This window comes from Macaca mulatta, chromosome 18, assembly GCF_049350105.2.
Source record: "Macaca mulatta isolate MMU2019108-1 chromosome 18, T2T-MMU8v2.0, whole genome shotgun sequence".
Taxonomy (NCBI): Eukaryota; Metazoa; Chordata; class Mammalia; order Primates; family Cercopithecidae; genus Macaca; species Macaca mulatta.
In genome coordinates this window covers 18516167-18536715 of record NC_133423.1, presented here as the reverse complement: position 1 = coordinate 18536715, position 20549 = coordinate 18516167, and the positions used below count along the sequence as shown (strand labels likewise).

The following is a 20549-nucleotide window of genomic DNA, read 5'->3' as shown; positions in this document are numbered from 1 at the left end:
CAGTAGAGGGAATAGGCATAGGAAACCTGAGACATTTATTTTGACAGTGTAGTTCATGAGGAATATGAGAGTCAAGTCAGTTTACTAACCAGGATCAACTCCTGCTTTCAATGCTGTCCATTAAGGAAGGAGTCTAACATCCATTGTGCCACTGTGTTTATCAGTAAAGTTTTATTGGAACACACCCTTATCCATTGTTTTTAATGTATTGTTGGACTGCTTTCATGCTATGAGTAGCTGCAGCAGAGACCACAGGCCTACAAAGCCTAAGATACTTACTGTATGACCCTTTATAGAAAATGTTTGATACCAACCCTTGGTTGCAGGGAAAGAGACCTGTAGGGTTCTTCCTTGTCTTCTTTTTTTAACTGAGACTCTGATACTTGGACTGAGGAGATTAAGCTCATCAGAAGAGGTCGGGACAGTGAGTTTCCCTTCAAAGTAGTAATGGGTCTGCCATTCCTTGCAGACAAAGGCTGGGCTAGCACCTGTGGTCCCAGCTACTCGGGAGGCTGAGACAGGAGAATGGGGTGAACCCGGGAGGCGGAGCTTGCAGTGAGCTGAGATCGCGCCACTGCACTCCAGCCTGGGCGACAGAGCGAGACTCTGTCTCAAAAGAAAAGAAGGAAAAAAAAGCTGTTCAAATTAATGTTTGATTTGAACAGGTACGTAGGTACATAGGTGCGTAGGGAAAAACAAGAGGCAGATAGCAGGAGCAGTCAACACCGGCTCCCACACTAGGAAACAAAGTGTTGGTGACCAGGGAAGTGACTCTGAACCACAAAAGGTCAGGACCAGAGCTGGCCTGACCTGGACATCACAGATAAGTGTTAGTGGTCCGACATCGAGCCAGTTACCTTTCCGAGCATGGTTCTGTAACTCACTGCTGGGGTCAGAACTGCTTTGTGGGCCCAAGCCTGTGGGAGCTGAAGGAATCAAACACGGGGTAGGCACAGGGGTGGGAGGTGAGAGCAGACAGGGGCAGCGCCTCACCTCCAGTCCTCTGGGGTCTCAGCCTGGATGATCTCTAAGTGACCTCGTTTGTTCTGTGTTTGTTCTGTCTGGGTTTTTCTTTTTTGTTTTTTTTTCACAGTGCAGCTCAACAAGGACACGGTGTGCAAACCTTGCCTTGCAGGCTACTTCTCAGACGCCTTCTCCTCCACGGACAAATGCAGACCCTGGACCAAGTAAGTAACAACAAAGGAGTCAGAAGAGATGGTTGGTTTTTAAACAACTCAACCTCCACTGTCTCGTCTGGGTTGAAAACGGATGGATTCTGTTGGGTTAGGCTTCCTCTTGAAGCCACATTCAAAATGGAAAAAGTCTGTCAGTTCAACATGGGGAAAATAAACCAGTCAAACTAATTCTTCAGCCCTATGTGTGACAGGAACTTGGTGTGACTTTTTAGATTTGGTAATCTGTGACTTATGGTTGCAGCTTTTTCTAATCTTGTTTGGTTGAAAATGATTTATAACATTTATTCAGTGGTCATGCCTACTTCTCCCAACTTCCCAACATCACTGATTTATTCATCCAGATATTTGTGTGTGTGTATGTGTGTGTGTGTACACACATATAGAAGCCTCCTGTTTATATAAATGTTTGCACGCTGTAAACATCTTGGGTTTTTTTTTTCCACATATTATATCCTGAAGCTTTTTCTATATTAGTTCATCAGTTCATGATTTTCGTGGCTTTTCACAGCTGCATAGTATTTCATTGTAGAGATGAAGTGTAAGTTATGTAATAAGTTCTTTATTTATAGTCACTTAGGTTGTTCCCAGTCTTTTATAGTAATACATAATTTTGTGATGAAGAATCTCATCTATGTATGATTTCTCACGTATGTGAGTGTATCTATAGTGGAATTCATGGGTGCTTTCATCTCATGCTTGTTGTTGAATACTAATAATCAATGTAATGATTCTTTCAGTTCCCTGTATATTCCTTATGAAATGTTTATTTTCTGCCAGGCGTGGTGGCGCATGCCTGTAATCCCAGCTACTCAGGAGGCTGAGGCAGGAGGATTGCTTGAGCCCAGGAATTTGAGAACAGCCTGGGCAACATACCAAGACCCTATCTCACATTTTTAAACAACGAAAATTAAATTAAAATACATAAATAAATGTTTATTTTCTGATTCACTTATCCAAATTTTATGTTCAAGAGGATTTTCTGTGTTTTTCAAAAAAAAAAATCAGCAAAAGTATATCACTTAACCATGTAATTGAAGCTATTGGAATATACTTTTTTTTTTCTTGAGACATGATCTTGCTCTGTTGCCCAGGCTGAAGTGCAGTGGTACAAACATGGCTTCCTGCAGCTTCAACCTCCTGGGCTCAAGCAGTCCTCCTGCCTTTGCCTCCCCAGTAGCTGAGACCCCAGGCACGTACATCACACCCAGCTAATTTTTAAATTTTTTGTAGAGACAGAGTTTCACCGTGTTGCCCAGGATAGTCTCTTATTCCTGGGCTCAAGCAATCTTCTTGCTTCAGCCTTCCAAAGTGCTAGGATGATAGGCCTGAGCCACCGGGCACGGCCAGAATATTCTTTCCTGAAGACTCTGCTCTGCTGCTTTGCTGACCACACTCTCAGAGTAGCTGTCAGAGAACACAGGCAGCGTTTGCTTTTGCTTATTTATTTGTCCCACCTTGTGATGTTCTCCTCCCTGTAGAAGGCACAGAGGATTCAAATGTCCAGGAAGGCATGGGTTCCTCTCCTGAAGGAGCTGGCCATCTGGGAGAGCCTTGCATTTGTTCATTTTTCAAAAAACAAGCATATAAAACCAAAGCACTGAACTGCCTTCCACCCCCTCCCCCCGCCCCCCACCCGCCACAGCTGTACCTCCCTTGGAAAGACGGTAGAACATCATGGGACAGAGAAATCCGATGTGGTTTGCAGTTCTTCTCTGCCATCTAGAAAACCACCAAATGGTATGTTTAAAACGAGCCTATGGGTTGATAGATGTGCCCCGGGGTAGTCAGATCATTTAGATCCCTCCCAGATGGCACATGGATCTGCAGGCATCCTCTCCCCCGTTGTTTCATCCTGTGCACTTTCAGCTCAATGTTTCATTTTAATCAGTAGTTTAACTCCAGGTATGTTGTTTCCTTGATAATTTTCTACACTGGATTGGGGGTAACTAATCATGTTTTAATATGCATAAAAAGAAAATAGAGCTGCAAACATAAAATGCTCAGACACGGTGGGATGATGGCGGTCACAAGTGTCTAGGAGGAGATTTTGGTCATCTCCCAAAATTGTTAGGATCTTGCTATCATCTATGGAACATGTTGCAGATTAAATTATTATTATTATTATTATTTTTGAGACGGAGTCTTGCTCTGTCACCCAGGCTGGAGTGCAGTGGCATGATAACGGCTCACTGCAACCTCCAACTCGTGAGTTCAAGCGATTCTCCTGCCTCAGCCTCCTGAGTAGCTGGGATTACAGACACACACCACCATGACCAGCTAATTTTTGTATTTTTAGTAGAGACGGGGTTTCACGATGTTGGCCAGGCTGGTCTCAAACTCCTGGCCTCAGGTAATCCACCCACCTTGGCCTCCCAAAGTGCTAGGATTACAGGAGTGAGCTGCTGCACATGGCCACATTAAGTTAGTCTTAAGTGGAGTTTCAGATTGCCAGAAAGTTGATGGTGGAGGCTGGTTACTTGGTGAACAGGACAGTGTAGAGATGCGGGTCCAGATATCGGAAGAGATGGCTTAAGTGGCAAGGAGACCTTTCAGATGAGGAAAGAGAACAATAGGCCACAGAATAACCGGGTTAACAAGCTTTGACCAAGAAATCAGGGGTTTGGCCTTAACATTTTGGGAAACAGGAAGACATTAAAGCATTCTGGATGTGGAGTTACACAATCAGAGCAAACTTTTTAAAGACCGTTTGGCAGATAACATTAAATATAACTGAAGGAATAAAAAGTTATTTTAAAAAAGAGAAGGAGAGGAAAAGTAGGAGTCCAGGAAACCAGGTCAAGTAAATCAAGAGTTTTTAACAAGGATTCTAGCAATGAAGTGATCAGGGAGGGATGAAGAAAACGTTTGGGTCCACATGGTGTTAGGGATGAAAATTCCAGAAATATTTCACAGGATGGCTGTGTTTCTGTTCTCATGACCGGCAAAGCCCTGGTGCCCTGTTGCTATTAGGAAAGAGATAGAAGAAACTCCTTTTGTCTGCGGAGGTCATTCATCTGGGGATACTGAAGGGTTCTGGAGGTTAGCCAGAATGAGACTGGGTGGTGTGGTGAGCATGATTAGAGATGTTCTAAGGTAGAAACACCGCAATGGTCCTGGGCTGCTCTCCCATAGAGTGCAACCGGACTGAGCCAGGCTGGCTAAGATTGTGGATCTCACCCTTCAGAATGTGAGCACTCGTGGACAAAGGGCAGCCAGGGGTGGGGGACTCTCACTTCTGCTATCCCAAACCAACATTTTTCATTCTGAGGTTTGATTTACCAGGATTTGTTTTTCAACTGCGCAAAATTAAAGAATCTTTAATACCATATTTCTCATTTTCTTTCAATACAGAACCCCAGGTTTACTTGCCCGGTTTAATAATTCTGCTTCTTTTCACGTCTGTGGCCCTAGTGGCTGCCATCATCTTTGGCGTTTGCTATAGGAAAAAAGGGAAAGCACTCACAGGTATTGTGTCTATGGCGCTTTTTGCAAATTAATCTTAAAAGAGATAGATTTCTAGATCATGTTTTATCATTCTCTGACAAAAAGAAATAGAACTCCAAAAACCTGAAAAAGCCAATATTCTGCCTAGTTATATATAAGGGAAAAAGAATACTCTGGTGTTCAGGAAACTGATGACTTGTAAGCTCCATGTTTAAGTTGTATAGACTGTACAGCATCACGTATACAGCAGCTTGGATTTATCCTAGAATACATCAATTTTTAATGCGTGCATTTAAAATATACATAAAATATTTAGATGATCAGTAGGGGGAATTCCTGACTGGAGTGTTACTTTGAAATAAGAACCTCCACCAGGTGCGGTGGCTCACACCTGTAATCCCAGCACTTTGAGAGGCCAAGGCAGGTGGATTACCTGAAGTCAGGAGTTCGAGACCAGCCTGGCCAACATGGTGAAACCCCATCTCTACTAAAAATGCAAAATTAACCAGACATGGTGGCACATGCCTGTAATCCTAGCTACTTGAGAGGCTGAGGTAGGAAGTCGCTTGAACCCAGGAGGCAGAGGTTGCAATGAGCCAAGATCATGCCATTGCACTTCAGCCTGGACAAGAGTGGAACTTCATCTCAAAAAAAAAAAAAAAAAAAAAAAGAACCTCAGATTATGAAAATAAGTTATATTGAATAAAATTTAGGTGCTTATTCTTAGAATAGACAGCCAAGTCTTATCCTGTTTCTTGGGAATAATTTTCCCATAGAAATTTGTTAGTGTCTTTAAACATCATGTCATGTTTAACTTTTAGACTACAAAGCTAAAAATGTGTAATTTTTATGAAAGGATTCAAGACTTCATTAGATTTCCTAAGAATATCTCTTAATCCTTTAATATTCAAGTCATTCTCTTTTGACTTGAATATTAAAAACATGATGTTTCACGATCCTTTTCCATTTTCAGTTGCTCTCTTATTTATTTATTTATTTATTTATTTACTTATTTATTGTTTAGACAGAGTCTTGCTATGTTGCCTAGGCTGGAGTATGATGGCACGATCTTGACTCACTGCAGCCTCCGCCTCCCAGGTTCAAGTGATTCTCGTGCCTCAGCCTCCTGAGCTGGGATTACAGGCATTTGCCACCATGCCCAGCTAATTTTTGTATTTTTGGTAGAGATGGGGTTTGACCATGTTGGCCAGGCTGGTCTAGAACTGCCGACCTCAGGTGGTCCACCCGCCTCAGCCTCCCAAAGTGCTGGGATTACAGGCATGAGCCACAATGCCTGGCCCAGTTGATTGCTTATTTATATGGCCCACTTTGCCTTGCTGTGATTTGATCAATTCTCCCACATCACACCCTTGGACTTCATGAGACCCTGCCTATCTAGCTGCTTCTCTAACCATTACATTGCCAAATGAAACACTAGACAATCAGAAGACTAATTAAAGAGGAAAGATGGAGATTTCTGATGCCAGTGGTAAGCAGTGAGCAATGTTTGAGTGGTGAACTTTTTTTTTTTTTTTTTTTTTTTTAGACAGAGTCTTGCTTTGTCACCCAGGCTAGAGTGCAGTGGTGTGATCTCGGCTCACTGCAACCTCCGCCTCCCGGGATGAAGCGATTCTCGTGCCTCAGCCTCCTAAGTACCTGGGATTACAGGCATTTGCCACCACGCCTGGCTAATTTTTGTATTTTTAGTAGAGATGGGGTTCCACCATGTTGGTCAGGCTAGTCTCAAACTCCTGACCTCGTGATCCATCCGCCTTGGCCTCCCAAAGTGCTGGGATTACAGGCGTGAGCCACCACACCCAGCCGAGTGGTGACCATCTTTTAAAGAGTCTGTTCATTGTTGAATGCTTTTATTTAGTGCAACTTCACCTCCTTAACAACATCATTACTGGGGATTTGGATAACGCATGTTCAGATGATGAAGGTCACTTGTAGTCATGTTTATGTGAGATAAACAGACTTCCTGATGTTTGGTTCTTTAGGTTTTTCTTTTTGATACTATTTTACTGCCATATGGGCCTACCGTTTACTGGATTGGATGTCATGACTGTTAGCTCTCTCTTCATCCATTCATCCTTACGTGTTTACTGATCATCAGGGACTGGACTGGCACTGGGGTCTCAATATCAAGCAACGCAGGCACAGCCAGTGCCCTCCTGGAGGAAGCATCTTAGTGGGCAGGGTAGGCATTAAGCCCACGGAGGGAAGCCGAGTGTGCAAGGGAAGGTGCTGAGCACCAGGTAGCAGACGACAGAAGGTCAGCCCATCCCTGAGGCCAGCCAGGGCCTCCCAGAGGAGGAAATGTGTGAGTTAAGATCTGAAAGACAAGTCAGAATTCGCTAGCCAAGGGACATCAGGAGAAACACAGGCATTCTGTCCTGAGAGCTGCATGATGAGGGGAGCACGGTGCATTAGCGGGCTGGAGGGAGCTAGTGGCACTGTAGCACAAAGTCAGGGACCAAGTGGAAGATGAGACTGGAGAGGAGGGCACGGCCAGACCATGTAGCCCTGCAGGGCTGCTGAAGGAGTTTGCTCCTTGTCCTTAGCAAAAGGGACCGAGGGCGGCCCTCTGGCTTTAGAGTACCAAACAAATGCATGGTACAGTGAGCGGAGATGCAGGCGCAGCGGTTAGGAAGCTGTTTGCAGTTGTCCAGGGCAGAGGTGATCATAGCAGGTCTGCATGTTTACCAGCTCCATGGACAGGTATTTATTTTTAGTGCCATTTGTGATTGTCTAGACTGATTTCTCCAAGGAAACAGCTGCAATTGTCCTCTTTTTTTTTTTTTTTGGCGGGGTGTCGGGGGAGGGCAGGTAAGTTTACCTTGATATATAATTTCAAAGTGATAGAAAAGAAGCAAGAATAATGATGATGATCGCAATAGCTGACATATATTAAATATTTAATATGTGCCAACATGACTACATATATTTTGCATGTACTAAGTACATCTTCACAACAGCACCATGAGGTGGGCACTATTATTTCTCCTATTTTATGATGAGACTGCTTGGCACCATCCCTGGCATGCTTAAGTGCACATTAGCTATTATGTGATGATCTTCCCATAGAGAATCTGACAACTCCTAACTTTAGTCAGCTTTTTTTTGTTGTTGTTGTTGTTGTTGCTTTTTGAGACAGGGTCTCACTTTGTCACCCAGGCAGGACTGCAGTGGCACAAGAGCAGCTCTCTGCAGCCTGGACTTCCCTCCTGGGCTCAAACAATCCTCCCACCTCAGCCCCCCAATTAGCTGGGACCACAGGCACGCACCACCATGCCCGGCTAATTTTTGTATTTTTTATAGAGAAGGGGTTTCACCATGTTGCCCAAGCTGGTCTCAAACTTCTGAGCTGAAGCAGTCCGCCCACCTCAGCCTCCCAAAGTGCTGGGATTACAGGTGTGAGCCACCGGGTCCAGTCCTAACTTTAGTCTTTATAGTGAGCCCAACATTAAATGTTCATTAGAAGTAGGATAAAATTGTATCTTTGTATAATATAAATTCATAGATTTCTTAAAATTCATAAAATTTAACCTTTTAGGCTTCATCACTTCTGTAAGAGTGAGTGGAGATGTAGTTTTTGAACATATTCTTCTTTCTTCTGAGAAGCAGCCAGATATAGTGGAAAAGGTCTTGGGGCCTGCTGGTCTCAGTGGGTCTGGCACCTAGCTTGCTGTGCTTGCCCCACTTTTATAGTACATTCAAGCTAGTTTACTGGAAAAATCAGTCTCCTAGACATATTTTCTTTGGTTCTTCTATGATGTCTAACTTAGTCCCTCATAACCAAAGAAAACTTAAGAGGATGAGAATGTCTATAGTCATAGCAGCAACTCTGACAGGCCCCAAATGTGCCCAGAGGTAGTCACTGAAACATTAGTGGATCATGTTTTGCTTTGCATAGAACAGGAAGTTCTGTTTTTGACAGGAGTAAGATGGCTTCATAGCCTTTATTTTTTTATTTTTTGTTTTTTTTTTTGAGACCGAGTTTCGCTCTGTCGCCAAGGTTGGAGTACAGTGGCACAATCTCAGCTCACTGCAGCCTCCGCCTCCCAAGTTCAAGCAATTCTCCTGCTTCAGCCTCCTGAGTAGCTGGGATTACAGGCGAGTGCCACCATGCCCGGCTAATTTTTGTATTTTTAGTAGAGATGTGGTTTCACCATGTTGGCCAGGCTAGTCATGAACTCCTGACCTCAAGTGATCCACCCGCCTTGGCCTCCCAAAGTGCTGGCATTACAGGTGTGAGCCACTGCGCCTGGCCCTTCATAGCCTTTAAATCAGTTGATTTACTTTTAAATGCTTTCACTTCCAGGAGCACTCACTGAAAGACTTGCAGTGGACTCTGTTGAAAGATAATATTGAACTGACCTAGTGGTCATAATACTGAGCCTGATACAGAAAGAAAAATTTAGAACGATTGCACTTACATGTGCAGTATTCCCCAAAAGTCAAATATACAGAGATATAGAATAAAACAATGGTTACCAGGGGCAGGGGGAAAGAAAATGGGGAGATGTGGGTCAAAGGAAACAAAGTAGCAGATATGCAGGATGAAGAAAGTTGTCCAGGAATCTAATGTACGGATGGGGACTGTAGTTAATCATATTGTATCATATTCAAGATTTTTGCTAAATTTGTAGATTTTAGCGGATCTTGCCACACACACATAAAAATGGGTAGCTAAGTGAGATGATGGGTATGTTAATTTGCTTCACTATAGTAACCATTTTACTATCTATTTTTGTCCTGTAACATGTTGTATACCTTAAATATACATAATAACCTTTATTTAAAAGAAAAGTGGGAAGTAATAACTTGAAGTCCTTATCCTTGCTTTGTGTTTTCTAGCTAATTTGTGGCACTGGATCAATGAGGCTTGTGGCCGCCTAAGTGGAGATAAGGTAGAGTGAACAGTTGTTGGTGCCTCTGTTAAGTACATTCAACAGGCTGGTAGAGCCATCCTAGTCAAATATTGAGCTCCCCACCCCCCTTTTTTTTGAGACAGAGTCTTACTCTGTGCCCCAGGCTGGAGTATAGGGGTGCAATCTCAGCTCACTGCAACCTCCGCCTCCCAGGTTCAAGTGATTCTCCTGCCTCAGCCTCCCGAGCAGCTGGGATTACAGGTGCCCACTACCACGCCTGGCTAATTTTTTTGTGTTTTTAATAGAGACAGGGTTTCACCGTGTTGGCCACGCTGGTCTCGAACTCCTGGCCTCAAGTGATCTACCTGCCTCGGCCTCCCAACGTGCTGGGATTATAAGTGTGAGCCACCGCGCCCAGCCTGAGCCTCTTTGCTTAAGGGGCATTTTCAGGTGCAGTGATCAAACCTCAAATTCCAGGATAGATCTCTGCAGAGCAGCCCAAAGCCCAAGTCCAGGCTCATTCTAGATGCCTGTTTTCTTTGTCTTTGTTTCCACTTCTCTCATCTCTGTGTTCATGTTATTTTTTTTTAGTACTAATCTTGATTGTCTGGTACAGATTCCTGAGAAGGATGAATTGCAACTTTCCTTGACTCTCTAGTTATTCTGGTAACATTTTATGTTGACACAATTCAAAATTGTAGGAAAGTAGTAGAAAAGGACAAAGACCTTCCATATACCCTACACATAGGCCCACCAGTTGTTTCTATTTTCTCTCATTGCTTTGTGATTTGCTTACTCTCTGTATGTGTGTATATGAACACAGTTATGTTTTCTTCTCAAACCATTTTAGAGTGAATGGCAGACCATGTGTCCCATATCCTTAAATATTTCAGTGTGTATGCAGCCATAAAAAAGGATGAGTTCATGTCCTTTGTAGGGACATGGATGCAGCTGGAAACCATCATTCTCAGCAAACTATCACAAGAACAGAAAACCAAATACCACATGTTCTCACTCATAGGTGGGAATTGAACAATGAGATCACTTGGACACAGGAAGGGGAGCATCACACACCGGGTCCTATTGTGGGGAGGGGGGAGGGGGGAGGGATAGCATTAGGAGATATACCTAATGTAAATGATGAGTTAATGGGTGCAGCACACCAACATGGCACATGTATACATATGTAACAAACCTGCACGTTGTGCACATGTACCCTAGAACTTAAAGTATAATTTAAAAAAAGAGAGAGAACAAGGACATTCTCATATATAACCATAGTACATGTATCAGGAAATTTAACAGTAGTATAATACTATTATTCAACCCACATTTGATATTACATTTTCATTAATCATTTCATTATGTCCTTTAGATCTTTCTTTCTTTTTTTTTTTTTCTGAGACAGAGTCTTACTCTCTCATCTAGGCTTGAGTGCAATGGCGCAATCTCGGCTCACTGCAACCTCCGCCTCCCAGGTTCAAGCGATTCTTCTACCTCAGCCTCCTGAGTAGCTGGGATTACAGGCGCGCGCCACCATGCCCAACTAATTTTTGTATTTTTAGTAGAGATGGTGTTTCACTGTGTTGCCCAGGCTGGTCTTGAACTCCTGAACTCAGGTGATCCACCCACCTTGGCCTCCCAAAATGTTGGGATTACAGGCATGAGCCATCGTGCCCGGTTAGATCTACTTTCTTTGATATAAAATGTATACATTTGAAAGCATAAGCTCAAACTGATTTCTTCAATTCCAGGCCAACGCAACAGTATTCATTCTGGTCTTTCCCTTTCCCATATTTGAATCTTTCTTTCCCCAGCTGTATGAAACCTGGCTCCTATTATTCTCAATATATTTTCTCATTTGCTCAATTCTAGAATACACAGAAAGTAGTTTCAGAATTACTAGAGCATACCACAGTGATACACAGAGTTGCTAACTCGAGTTCAATATTTGTTTACAGTTGTTTTTGGGTTTTGTATTTAGATTGAGAATATGTCGTCAGAATACTGTGCTCAAAAGTCATTTGGGTTAGCTCCTCTCCTTGCTCAGGTGTGAACATGCTTTTCATCTGAGATGCAGCTAGATTCATTTGTTTCCATTTGTATTCCATTCTAGAGTTCTCCTGCACTCAGTAATTTTTCATAACACAAAGTGCCATGGTCAGTATACCATCTGTACTTGTTATGGTGGAAGTAATCAGTGTAAACACCGTTTTCAGCCATGTTTAGCTAAACTCATCCTAATAACTCTGGGTGTTAATGCCTCTGCCTTCTGAATGTAAATCGGCAGGAGTCCTCAGGCGACAGTTGTGTCAGTCCACACACGGCAGCCTTTGGTCAACAGGGAGTGTGTGAAGGTGTCTTACTGCTGACTCTGGAGAAGACATTTCCAGAAGATATGTGCTCCCCAGATCAAGGTGGTGTCTGTCAGGGCACGTGTGTAGGAGGTGGTCCCTACGCACAAGGGGAAGATGCCAGGATACTCTCATTGGTCAGCGAGACCGAGACAGAGGAAGACCGCTTCAGACAGGTGCCCACGGAAGATGAATACATGGACAGGCCCTCCCAGCCCGCAGACCGTTTACTGTTCCTCACTGAGCCTGGAAGCAAATCCACACCTCCTTTCTCTGAACCCCTGGAGGTAGGGGAGAATGACAGTTTAAGCCAGTGCTTCACAGGGACACAGAGCACAGTGGGTTCAGAAAGCTGCAGCTGCACTGAGCCCCTGTGCGGGACTGATTGGATTCCCATGTCCTCTGAAAACTACTTACAAAAAGAGGTGGACGGTGGCCATTGCCCGCACTGGGCAGCCAGTCCCAGCCCTAACTGGGCAGATGTCTGCACAGGCTGCCGGAACCCTCCTGGGGAGGACTGTGAACCCCTCGTGGGTTCCCCGAAACGTGGACCCTTGCCCCAGTGTGCCTATGGCATGGGCCTTCCCCATGAAGAAGCAGCCGGCAGGACAGAGGCCAGAGACCAGCCCGAGAACGGGACTGATGGGAGGCTCCCAAGCTCGGCAAGGGCAGGCGCCGGGTCTGGAAGCTCCCCTGGTGGCCAGGCCCCTGCATCTGGTAAGTGACTTCCCTGGCCTCTCCCTTCTGAGCAGAAGGGCCAGTTCTTGGTACAGGGTTTGGGGGCAGGTATTACAGACCATTTAGGAAGGAGGAAGCTAATGGGAAAACCTCAGCTTGCGCTTTTTCTTTTAATAAGCATTTTTACAGGATGGCTTTGGATTCAGTTCACGCGTTTGGTTATACACTGCGCACAGCACTGTGTGGCTTCATCGTCTACCACTGGGGCAGTTTCTGCATCCATGCATGTCCCATACCCTTTTGCATTCAGGCTTTTCATGATAGGATAAGACCTCAAGCCCCAGCACCGACCCCTAAAAGACAAACTCAACATCGGCCTCAGGACTGGCTGAGCCAAGGCATTCCCTCAGATTTCTGCTTTTTGGTTTTTGTTTTCAAAGCACCTTAGGCCTCTTAAATCTCCCCCAAGAAAGCTCTTATAAATTTTACGGGGACACACAAAATTGTTTAGTTAATCCTTAATTAATTAATATTTATTGTGAATAATGTGTTGATTCTATACCAAATTAATGATACAGTAAAACTCTTTTTAAAAGTTTCATGAGAAAGGCCCCTTTTATAACCACAATGTATCATATATTTATGGAACCAGGCAGATAATTTGAACAATTTAACATCATTATAAAGATGTATCACTGCAACACTGCCTGAGCATGAACAACCTACCAATTATAATATTGTAACTTTTTTCCATGAGGGTAGAACACCATCTGTTTTATTGTGTAGTTACAAAGGACTTTGCAGCTGATAGTGAGGGCTCTGGCTCTGAGAATTACCTGTCATTTGAAGGGTCAGTGCTCTCTCTGAGAATCTTCCGAAAGCTATAGACACTCCCTCCAGAAAAACGAATATATGGATATATACTATTTAAGGGGCTTCACAGAATCCTCCAACTCATGATTTTCAAAAGGCCCATTCATAGGCCGCCCTTCTCCAGAGATGTTTTTTGTTCTCTGCTTCTTTGTTTAGACTGCAAGTGGTGCCAGCAGCCGGTCTCTGAATTGTTCTATAATCCTGAGGTAGCTAGATCTGTGCCTTAAACACAGATAGTGTTTTGCCTCGTGGTAATGATGGTTCCTGGCTTTAATCTGTTCCTCAAGCTTGTGGTTTTGCTGCAGCTACATAGATTTACCGATGTATAAATTCAGTAATAGTAATTCTCAGTCAAACAGAAAGGAGGAGATATGTTTGGGGATATTTTTCAAAGAACTGGTATGTTTTCTTCTCAGAAGATCTCAGAATTATTATTATTTTAAGATTGTAAGGAATCTCCATGACTGGGCTTTGCTGTTCGTTTGCATTGATTGATTGATTGATTGATTAGTTTATTGATTTAGAGACCAAGTCTCACTCTGTCGCCCAGGCTGGAGTACAATGGCACGATCTCGGCTCATTGCAACCTCCACCTCCCGGGTTCAAGCAGTTCTCCTGCCTCAGCCTCCAGAGTAGCTGGGACTATAGGCGCATGCCACCACACCCAGCTAATTTCTGTATTTTCAGTAAAGATGGGTTTTTTCCATGTTGGCCAGGCTGGTCTCAAACTCCTGACCTCAGGTGATCCACTTGCCTCAGCCTCCCAAAGTGCTGGGATTGCAGGCGTGAGCCACTGCGCCTGGCCCGTTCTATTTCTTTTCTCTCCGTTTATTGTCTTCCCCCTGGTTGTGGAAACAGACAGTTCCCTGGGCTGTGGGGAGCGAGAAAGCTGACGTTCTGTCTCTGGCGGCAGCCAGGTCCTGTCCGCACTGTCAGGGGCAGACCAGTTTTTCAGTGGGTGACACCAGGAAGATGACATTGCCACTGTGTGAAAATCAGCAGCAGTTCTTGGAAGAACAGTGTTGGCCAGATTTAAAGAGAGAGAGAGATACATGGATCTTTTAATGCCATAAAACAAAAAGCCCGATCTTTGCTCTCCTGTAAGAGTCAAAACAGTAGCCTAGTCTGTTTTTCATCATCTTTTCTTTCTCTAGCACTAAACCATCTAGGGATGGAGGAAAGGAATAAAAAGTGTGTCATCAACTAAGTGGTGTTAATTTGCAAAAAGTTTACACTGCTTTTTCTGCCTTCGTCTGGTGCTTAGCCATGCAAAACATCCGTAGAGAGTCTGCCCGTGGTCGACGCCAGCAAGCGGTCCAAATTCATTTTCGCCTGAGGAGAGGCAGCAGCCAGATTGATTTTGGAGGCTGTGCTATTCTCTCCACAATTACTTCTCCATGAACAGGCCTTATGGCTTCTGGTCAGAATAGTACTTTCTCATTGTTGTTTTTGTAGTTTTTAAAAAAGTCACAATTCACGTTCTATAAAATGCGTGAAAGAGGATGGAGCTTAGGTGAGCCATCCCACAGAGGCCTTATCCTGGGGTCCCCTCAGCGCCCCTGTGCTGTCAGGACTCTTGCTGATGTGGCATTTTTTAAGGGTTTTTTTGATTTTTATATGAGAGTATTTTTTGTTTATTTTTGCTTACAATCACATCAAACTGTTTCTGGAGAAATGACAGTGACTGGGGACTTTTTCTTTAGGGAAGGGTATCTGCTGTCCCAGCATCTTTGTGAGGAGAATGATGATTTTTCAGACAGCTCCACAAGTGCAGACAACTTTAAAAAATATAATACCCAGTGCTGTTAAGGCTATTTTAGCCATATGATAAGTCCTAAGAAGCAAGGAGAATGATTAGCAAAGATCAGTGAAGAGGGAAGCATACTTCTGGTTATGTCTCAAATAACCATGCCTTAATTTAGGTCTGAAGTTACGCCTAATCCTGATGACGTCACGGTTGCCTTGGTTACAAGCCCTCTCACCTGGAGACTGGCTCATTCTCACTGTGCCCCTAGAGAGTTATTTCATGTGAAAGAAACCATAACTGCTTGTGATTAATATGTCTGTTGGTGGCTGGTGGCTTGGTTTTGGCTCCCGAAGCCACTGGTTAGTTTCAGTCACTTCTGAGCTGGAGAAAGTTAGGGTGGTCTTTTTTTTTTTTTATTATCCTTTAAAAATGATTTTGCTTTTTAATTATTTCAACTTTTATCATAGATTCAGGTTACACGTGCAGGTTTGTACCTGGTATATTGTATGATGCTGAGGTTTGGGGTTTGACTGATCCTGTCACCCAGGCAGTGAGCACGGTATCTTCAGTCCTTGTTTCTCTCCCTCTCTCCCCTGCCTAGTTAGGAGTCCCTAGTGTCTATTGTTGCCATCTTTATGTCCATGAATACCCACTTTTAGCTTCCACTTATAAGTGAGAACATGCAGTGTTTGGTTTTCTGTTTCTGTATTAATTTGCATAGGATAATGGCCTCCAACTGCATCCATGTTGCTGCAGAGGACATGATTTCCTTCTTTTTCTATGGCTGCAAACAATTCTTGATGAACACTGAATACCTATTTGTTTTTCAATTAAACCTTTATTGAAGGTCCACTGAACCACAGAGACTTGAAAAAGCCTGAAAAACAAGTAGGGATTAATGCCAGGGTGTGGACCATGTGAAAAGGAATCAATCATTTGAGAAATCCAGGCCTTCCACAGCCTGCCCCCTCTCTCTGACCTGCAGCCTGTTGTTTGTAATGAATCTTGGGGACGTTTTCCCCTGCCTGGATACTCTCACACCCTATCAACACCCCAGCTCTAGGCAGCCACAACCAGTTAGTAGGAATTCTGGCTGGGTGCAGTGGCTCACGCCTGTAATCCCAGCACTTTGGGAGGCTGAGGTGGGTGGATCACTTGAGGTCAGGAGTTCAAGACCATCCTGACCAACATGGGGAAGCCCCATCTCTACTAAAAATACAAAAAAAATTAGCTGGGCCTGGTGGCACGCGCCTGTAATCCCAGCTACTTGGGAAGCTGAGGCAGGAGAATTGCTTGAGCCTGGGAGGCGGAGGTGATCTGAGATCTTGCCAATGCACTCCAGCCTGGGCAACAGAGCAAGACTCTGTATCAAAAAAAAAAAAAAAAAAAAGTGGGGGGGCGGTGAATTCTCGTAGCCTAATCTTTCTAGTATCTCAAAATGTTAAGTGAATGGATGCTTATACATTCATTCATTCATTCATCCATTGAGGAATAAATAGATGAACACGAGACCACTGTATCCTGTTTGTTCCCCCAAGTCACTCTCAGCCTCCCAGTTCTTTGGTCTGCTCTAGGGAGCTGAAGAAGGAGGGGCATGGAAGGGCTGGCACTGACTGCCCTGGGCTCACCCAGTGTCCTGGGCAGAGGAGGCAGAAATGACAGAGCACAGGTGACCTGGTTCATCCTAGCAGCATAGACTCTCCAAGGCCATCACCTGGGAGCCAGGAACACGGGACAGTGAAGACCTACCTGACCCGTCATCCTCCCCTGTCCTCCATCTCCATCCCTGGTCCCACTCTTTCCTGAAATGACTGTTGTTGACCATCCATTTCCATTCTGAGAGTATAGAAAAAGATTTTCCTATCCAAACTTACCTCCTCTCCTTTCTTCCCCTCCAGCAGAGGACAGCCTTCTCGCTCTTTCTTCACACTCTTGTTAGAATGCCATTTACCACCTTGCATATCACTTTCAGCTAAATCTCATAAAGGCAGATATGGTTCATTGGCCCTGAATCTTGAAGTTAAAATAGATATTTCATAATTAGGTTATTTGGTGATAATATTCAGCTTTCATTGCTGTAAAATGTCAATGCACTATTTCAAAAGATATGAAAAATGTGGTCACTGTATATACTCTGCTTCATTTCGTCCTGCCTTCCTTCTTTCTGCACTGATAGGGCTCATTTTGGAAGGCTTTGGTCTGTAAGACTTTCTAAGTAATTGTCAAGCATGATTCAGAATGGAACTATTAAATACTGTTTCCCTTCCCTTATCATCACATACCCAGTTTCTTCTAAATGCCTGAAACAGAACTTACATTTCCATAAAAAGGAAAATCACATGAGAAGCATATGGGTTAAATATAAAATAAGTTTTTTTAAAAATTCCAAAAGAACCCAATGTAGCCTGGGTAGTTTGAGTGTATTTGTGTATATTTTTAGTTCTCTTCCTTGGAAGAAAATCTACATGACAATTTGGTGGTATTATTTGGCATAGTTCTTGTGATTTAATATTCATATGTTAGGCATTTTAAACAACATAATAAGCTTTTGAGAAGAAAAGTGTGCATTATCTTGCTTAAAAATGTAAATTCTGTCAGGGATTGTGTTCTTAGAACTAAGTTTGTTCTTTCTGCCTGAGAAATACAAATTCCATGGAGCCTGCTCTGTCAAGCATGGACCAAGTAGAAGTGTCGTTCTGATTATGATGGGAGACATTATTGATTCATTGTTTCTGTTGACTTACTTGCTATTTTTAACACTCTCAAGTTACCTGAACATTTTTCTGGTTAAGTCACATTAAATATTAATGTTAAGTCAACTAATCCATTTTTTTTTTTTACACTTTCTTTTAGACAGGGTTTGGCTCTATTACCCAGGCTGGAGAGCAGTGGCATGATCTTGGCTCACTGCAGCCTCCACCCCCAGGCTCAAGCCATCCTCCCATCTCAGCCTCCCTTGTAGCTGGGACAACAGGCCTGTACCACCACAGCCTGATAATTTTTGTGTTTTTTTTTTATTTTTTTTTTTAGAGACTGGGTTTCGTCATGATGCCCAGGCTGGTCTCGAACTCCTGAGCTCAAACGGATCCACACACCTAGGCCTCCCAAGGTGTGTAGTCCCAGCCACTCAGGAGGCTGAGGTGGGAGGACAACCAAGCCTAGGAGGTCAGGACTGCAGTGAACTGTGTTCACGCCACTGCACTCCAGCCTGGGTGATTAAGCAAGACCCTTTCTCAAAAAAAACAAAACAAATGTCTGATTGTGAAGCTTGTACCCTAACCCACTGCACTGTCTGGGATTACAGGGGTAACCCTCCACACCCTGCCAACTAATCCATCTTAACTGTTAGAAACACTTCCAAATTCCCATATTTACTAAAAATTCCCACGTCATTCTGGCTTTCAAACCATACTTTAGGGTAGCCTTCAAATTCCGTCAGTCATATGGTGTTCAGAGACCTGTAAGATTGGTGCGATAGCCTGAAGGTTACAGTTTTATCAGTGATATTATAGACGTTAGTCACTAGGTGCTAAGTGTTTTGTGCGTATCATCTTCTTATTCCTCACCGAAATTCTATGGGACAAGTTCCTGGCCCAGGCTCATGCAGCTAGTAAGCAACAAAGCCATGGTTCAGGTATCTGATTGCAGGCCAGGGCACAGTGGCTCCCACCTGCAACCCCAGTACTTCGGGAGGCCAAGGTGGGAGGATCTCTCAAACCCAGGAGTTCAGGACCAGTCTTGGCAACATAGTGGGACTTCTTCTCTACAAAAATTTTTAAAAATTAGTCAGATATGGTAGCGTGTACCTGTAGTCCCAGTCACTTGGGGAGGCTGAGGTAGGATGATCACCTGAGCCCAGGAGATCAGGGCTGCAGTGCAACCTTAAACCACCGCACTCTCTTCCCTTAAGTCAGTGCAAGTGATGCTGATTTATTTACTGTGCCTTGGAGAATCCTCAGTGTGTCACAGAATAGGGACAGGCACAGTCTTGGCATCATTGGCTGCTCTGGCTGAGGGAGAGGCAGTAGCTAGGCCTGGCCTGGCCCAGAGGGTTCCACAGGAGGGACAGCAGGATGCACAGTGTGTGATGGTCCCCTGGTTATGGTGAGACCCCTCTCTTCTGCCAGTTGTCTCGGGATGTTACCATTTTTGCTATCACTTTCCTTTGTGGGGAAAGCCTTTTCTTCCACGTGCTTCAAACTTTATCTTTTTTTTTTTTTGGCAAGCAAAATAAATGTCAGATAAAGGTCAGAGGCAGCCTCAAAGGGGAACACTGTCAGAAAGGGATCCCGAGGAGAGGAGGCAAGAGGGGAGTAACAGGGCCTGATTTGGCTTAATGGACTAACAATGCCTACCAAAAAACCTCTGGTCTTCATGATTTTAATGTAAACTATTTTTTAGAGCAGTTTTAACTTCATAGGAAAATTGAGGGGCAGGCACAGAGATTTCCTGTATTCCTCCTGCCTCCCACACATGCACAGCCTCCCCCACTAGAATGGTACATTTGCTGCAGTCGATGAGTCCACATTGACACGTTGGGGTCCACTCTTTTGTGTTGTATGTTCTGTGGGTTTGGACCAATGTATCCTGGCATGCATCCACCGTGATAGTCTCATACAGAGTAGTCTCACTGCCCTGCAAATCCTCTGTGCTCGACTTACTCACCCCTCCCTTTCTCCAAACTCCTGGCAACTCCTGATCTTTCTCCTGTCTCCATAGTTTTGCCTCGTCCAGAATGCCATAGAGTTGGAATCACACATTCTATAGCCTTTTCAGATTGGCTTTGTTTACTCAGCATTATGAATCTAAGTTTCCTCCATGTCTTTTCATGGCTTGATAGCTCTTTTCTTTTTAACACTGAATAATATTCCATTGTGTGGACGGACATGGGGGATTTGTTTATCCATTCATTTACTGAAGGACTCTTGGCTGCTTCCAAGTTTTGGCAATTATGACTACAGCTGCTGTAAACATGTGTGTGCAGATTTTTGTGCGGACATAAGTTTTCAGTTCCTTTGGGTAAATCCCAAAGAGTATGATTGCTGGATCATATGTTAAGCGTATGTTTAGTTTTGTAAGAAGTCACCAAACTGTCTTCCAAAGCAACTGTACCCTTTTGCATTCCCAGCAGCCAAGAAAACAAGTTCCTGCCACCCGCCCCCATGCTCGCCAGCATTTGGTGGTGTCAGTGTTCTGGATCTGAGCCGTTCTAATAGGTGTGTAGTGGTGGCTCACTGTTGCTTTAATTCTCACTTCCCTGATGACATATGACGTGGAGCATCTTTTCATATGCCTGTTTGCCATCTGGATATCTTTGGTGAGGTGTCTGTTAAGGCCTTGGGTCCATTTTTATCAGGTTGTTTGTTTTCTTATTGTTGAATTT

General features: G+C 43.9%; 1 protein-coding gene across 4 annotated transcripts in view; it reads left to right on the top strand.

Moving 5' to 3' along the window:
* TNFRSF11A (TNF receptor superfamily member 11a) overlaps positions 1-20549 on the top strand; it is a 63706-nt gene that overhangs the window by 33094 nt on the left and 10063 nt on the right. For 2 of the 4 annotated variants that reach the window (XM_028837803.2, XM_077975106.1), the window contains exons 5-9: positions 1094-1187; positions 2839-2933; positions 4548-4661; positions 9501-9553; positions 11805-12585. In XM_028837803.2, coding sequence (XP_028693636.2) covers positions 1094-1187; positions 2839-2933; positions 4548-4661; positions 9501-9553; positions 11805-12585 — 1137 coding nt within the window. The remainder of the gene's footprint in view (positions 1-1093; positions 1188-2838; positions 2934-4547; positions 4662-9500; positions 9554-11804; positions 12586-20549) is intronic. The other 2 variants (XM_077975108.1, XM_077975107.1) reach the window with 1 other exon arrangement.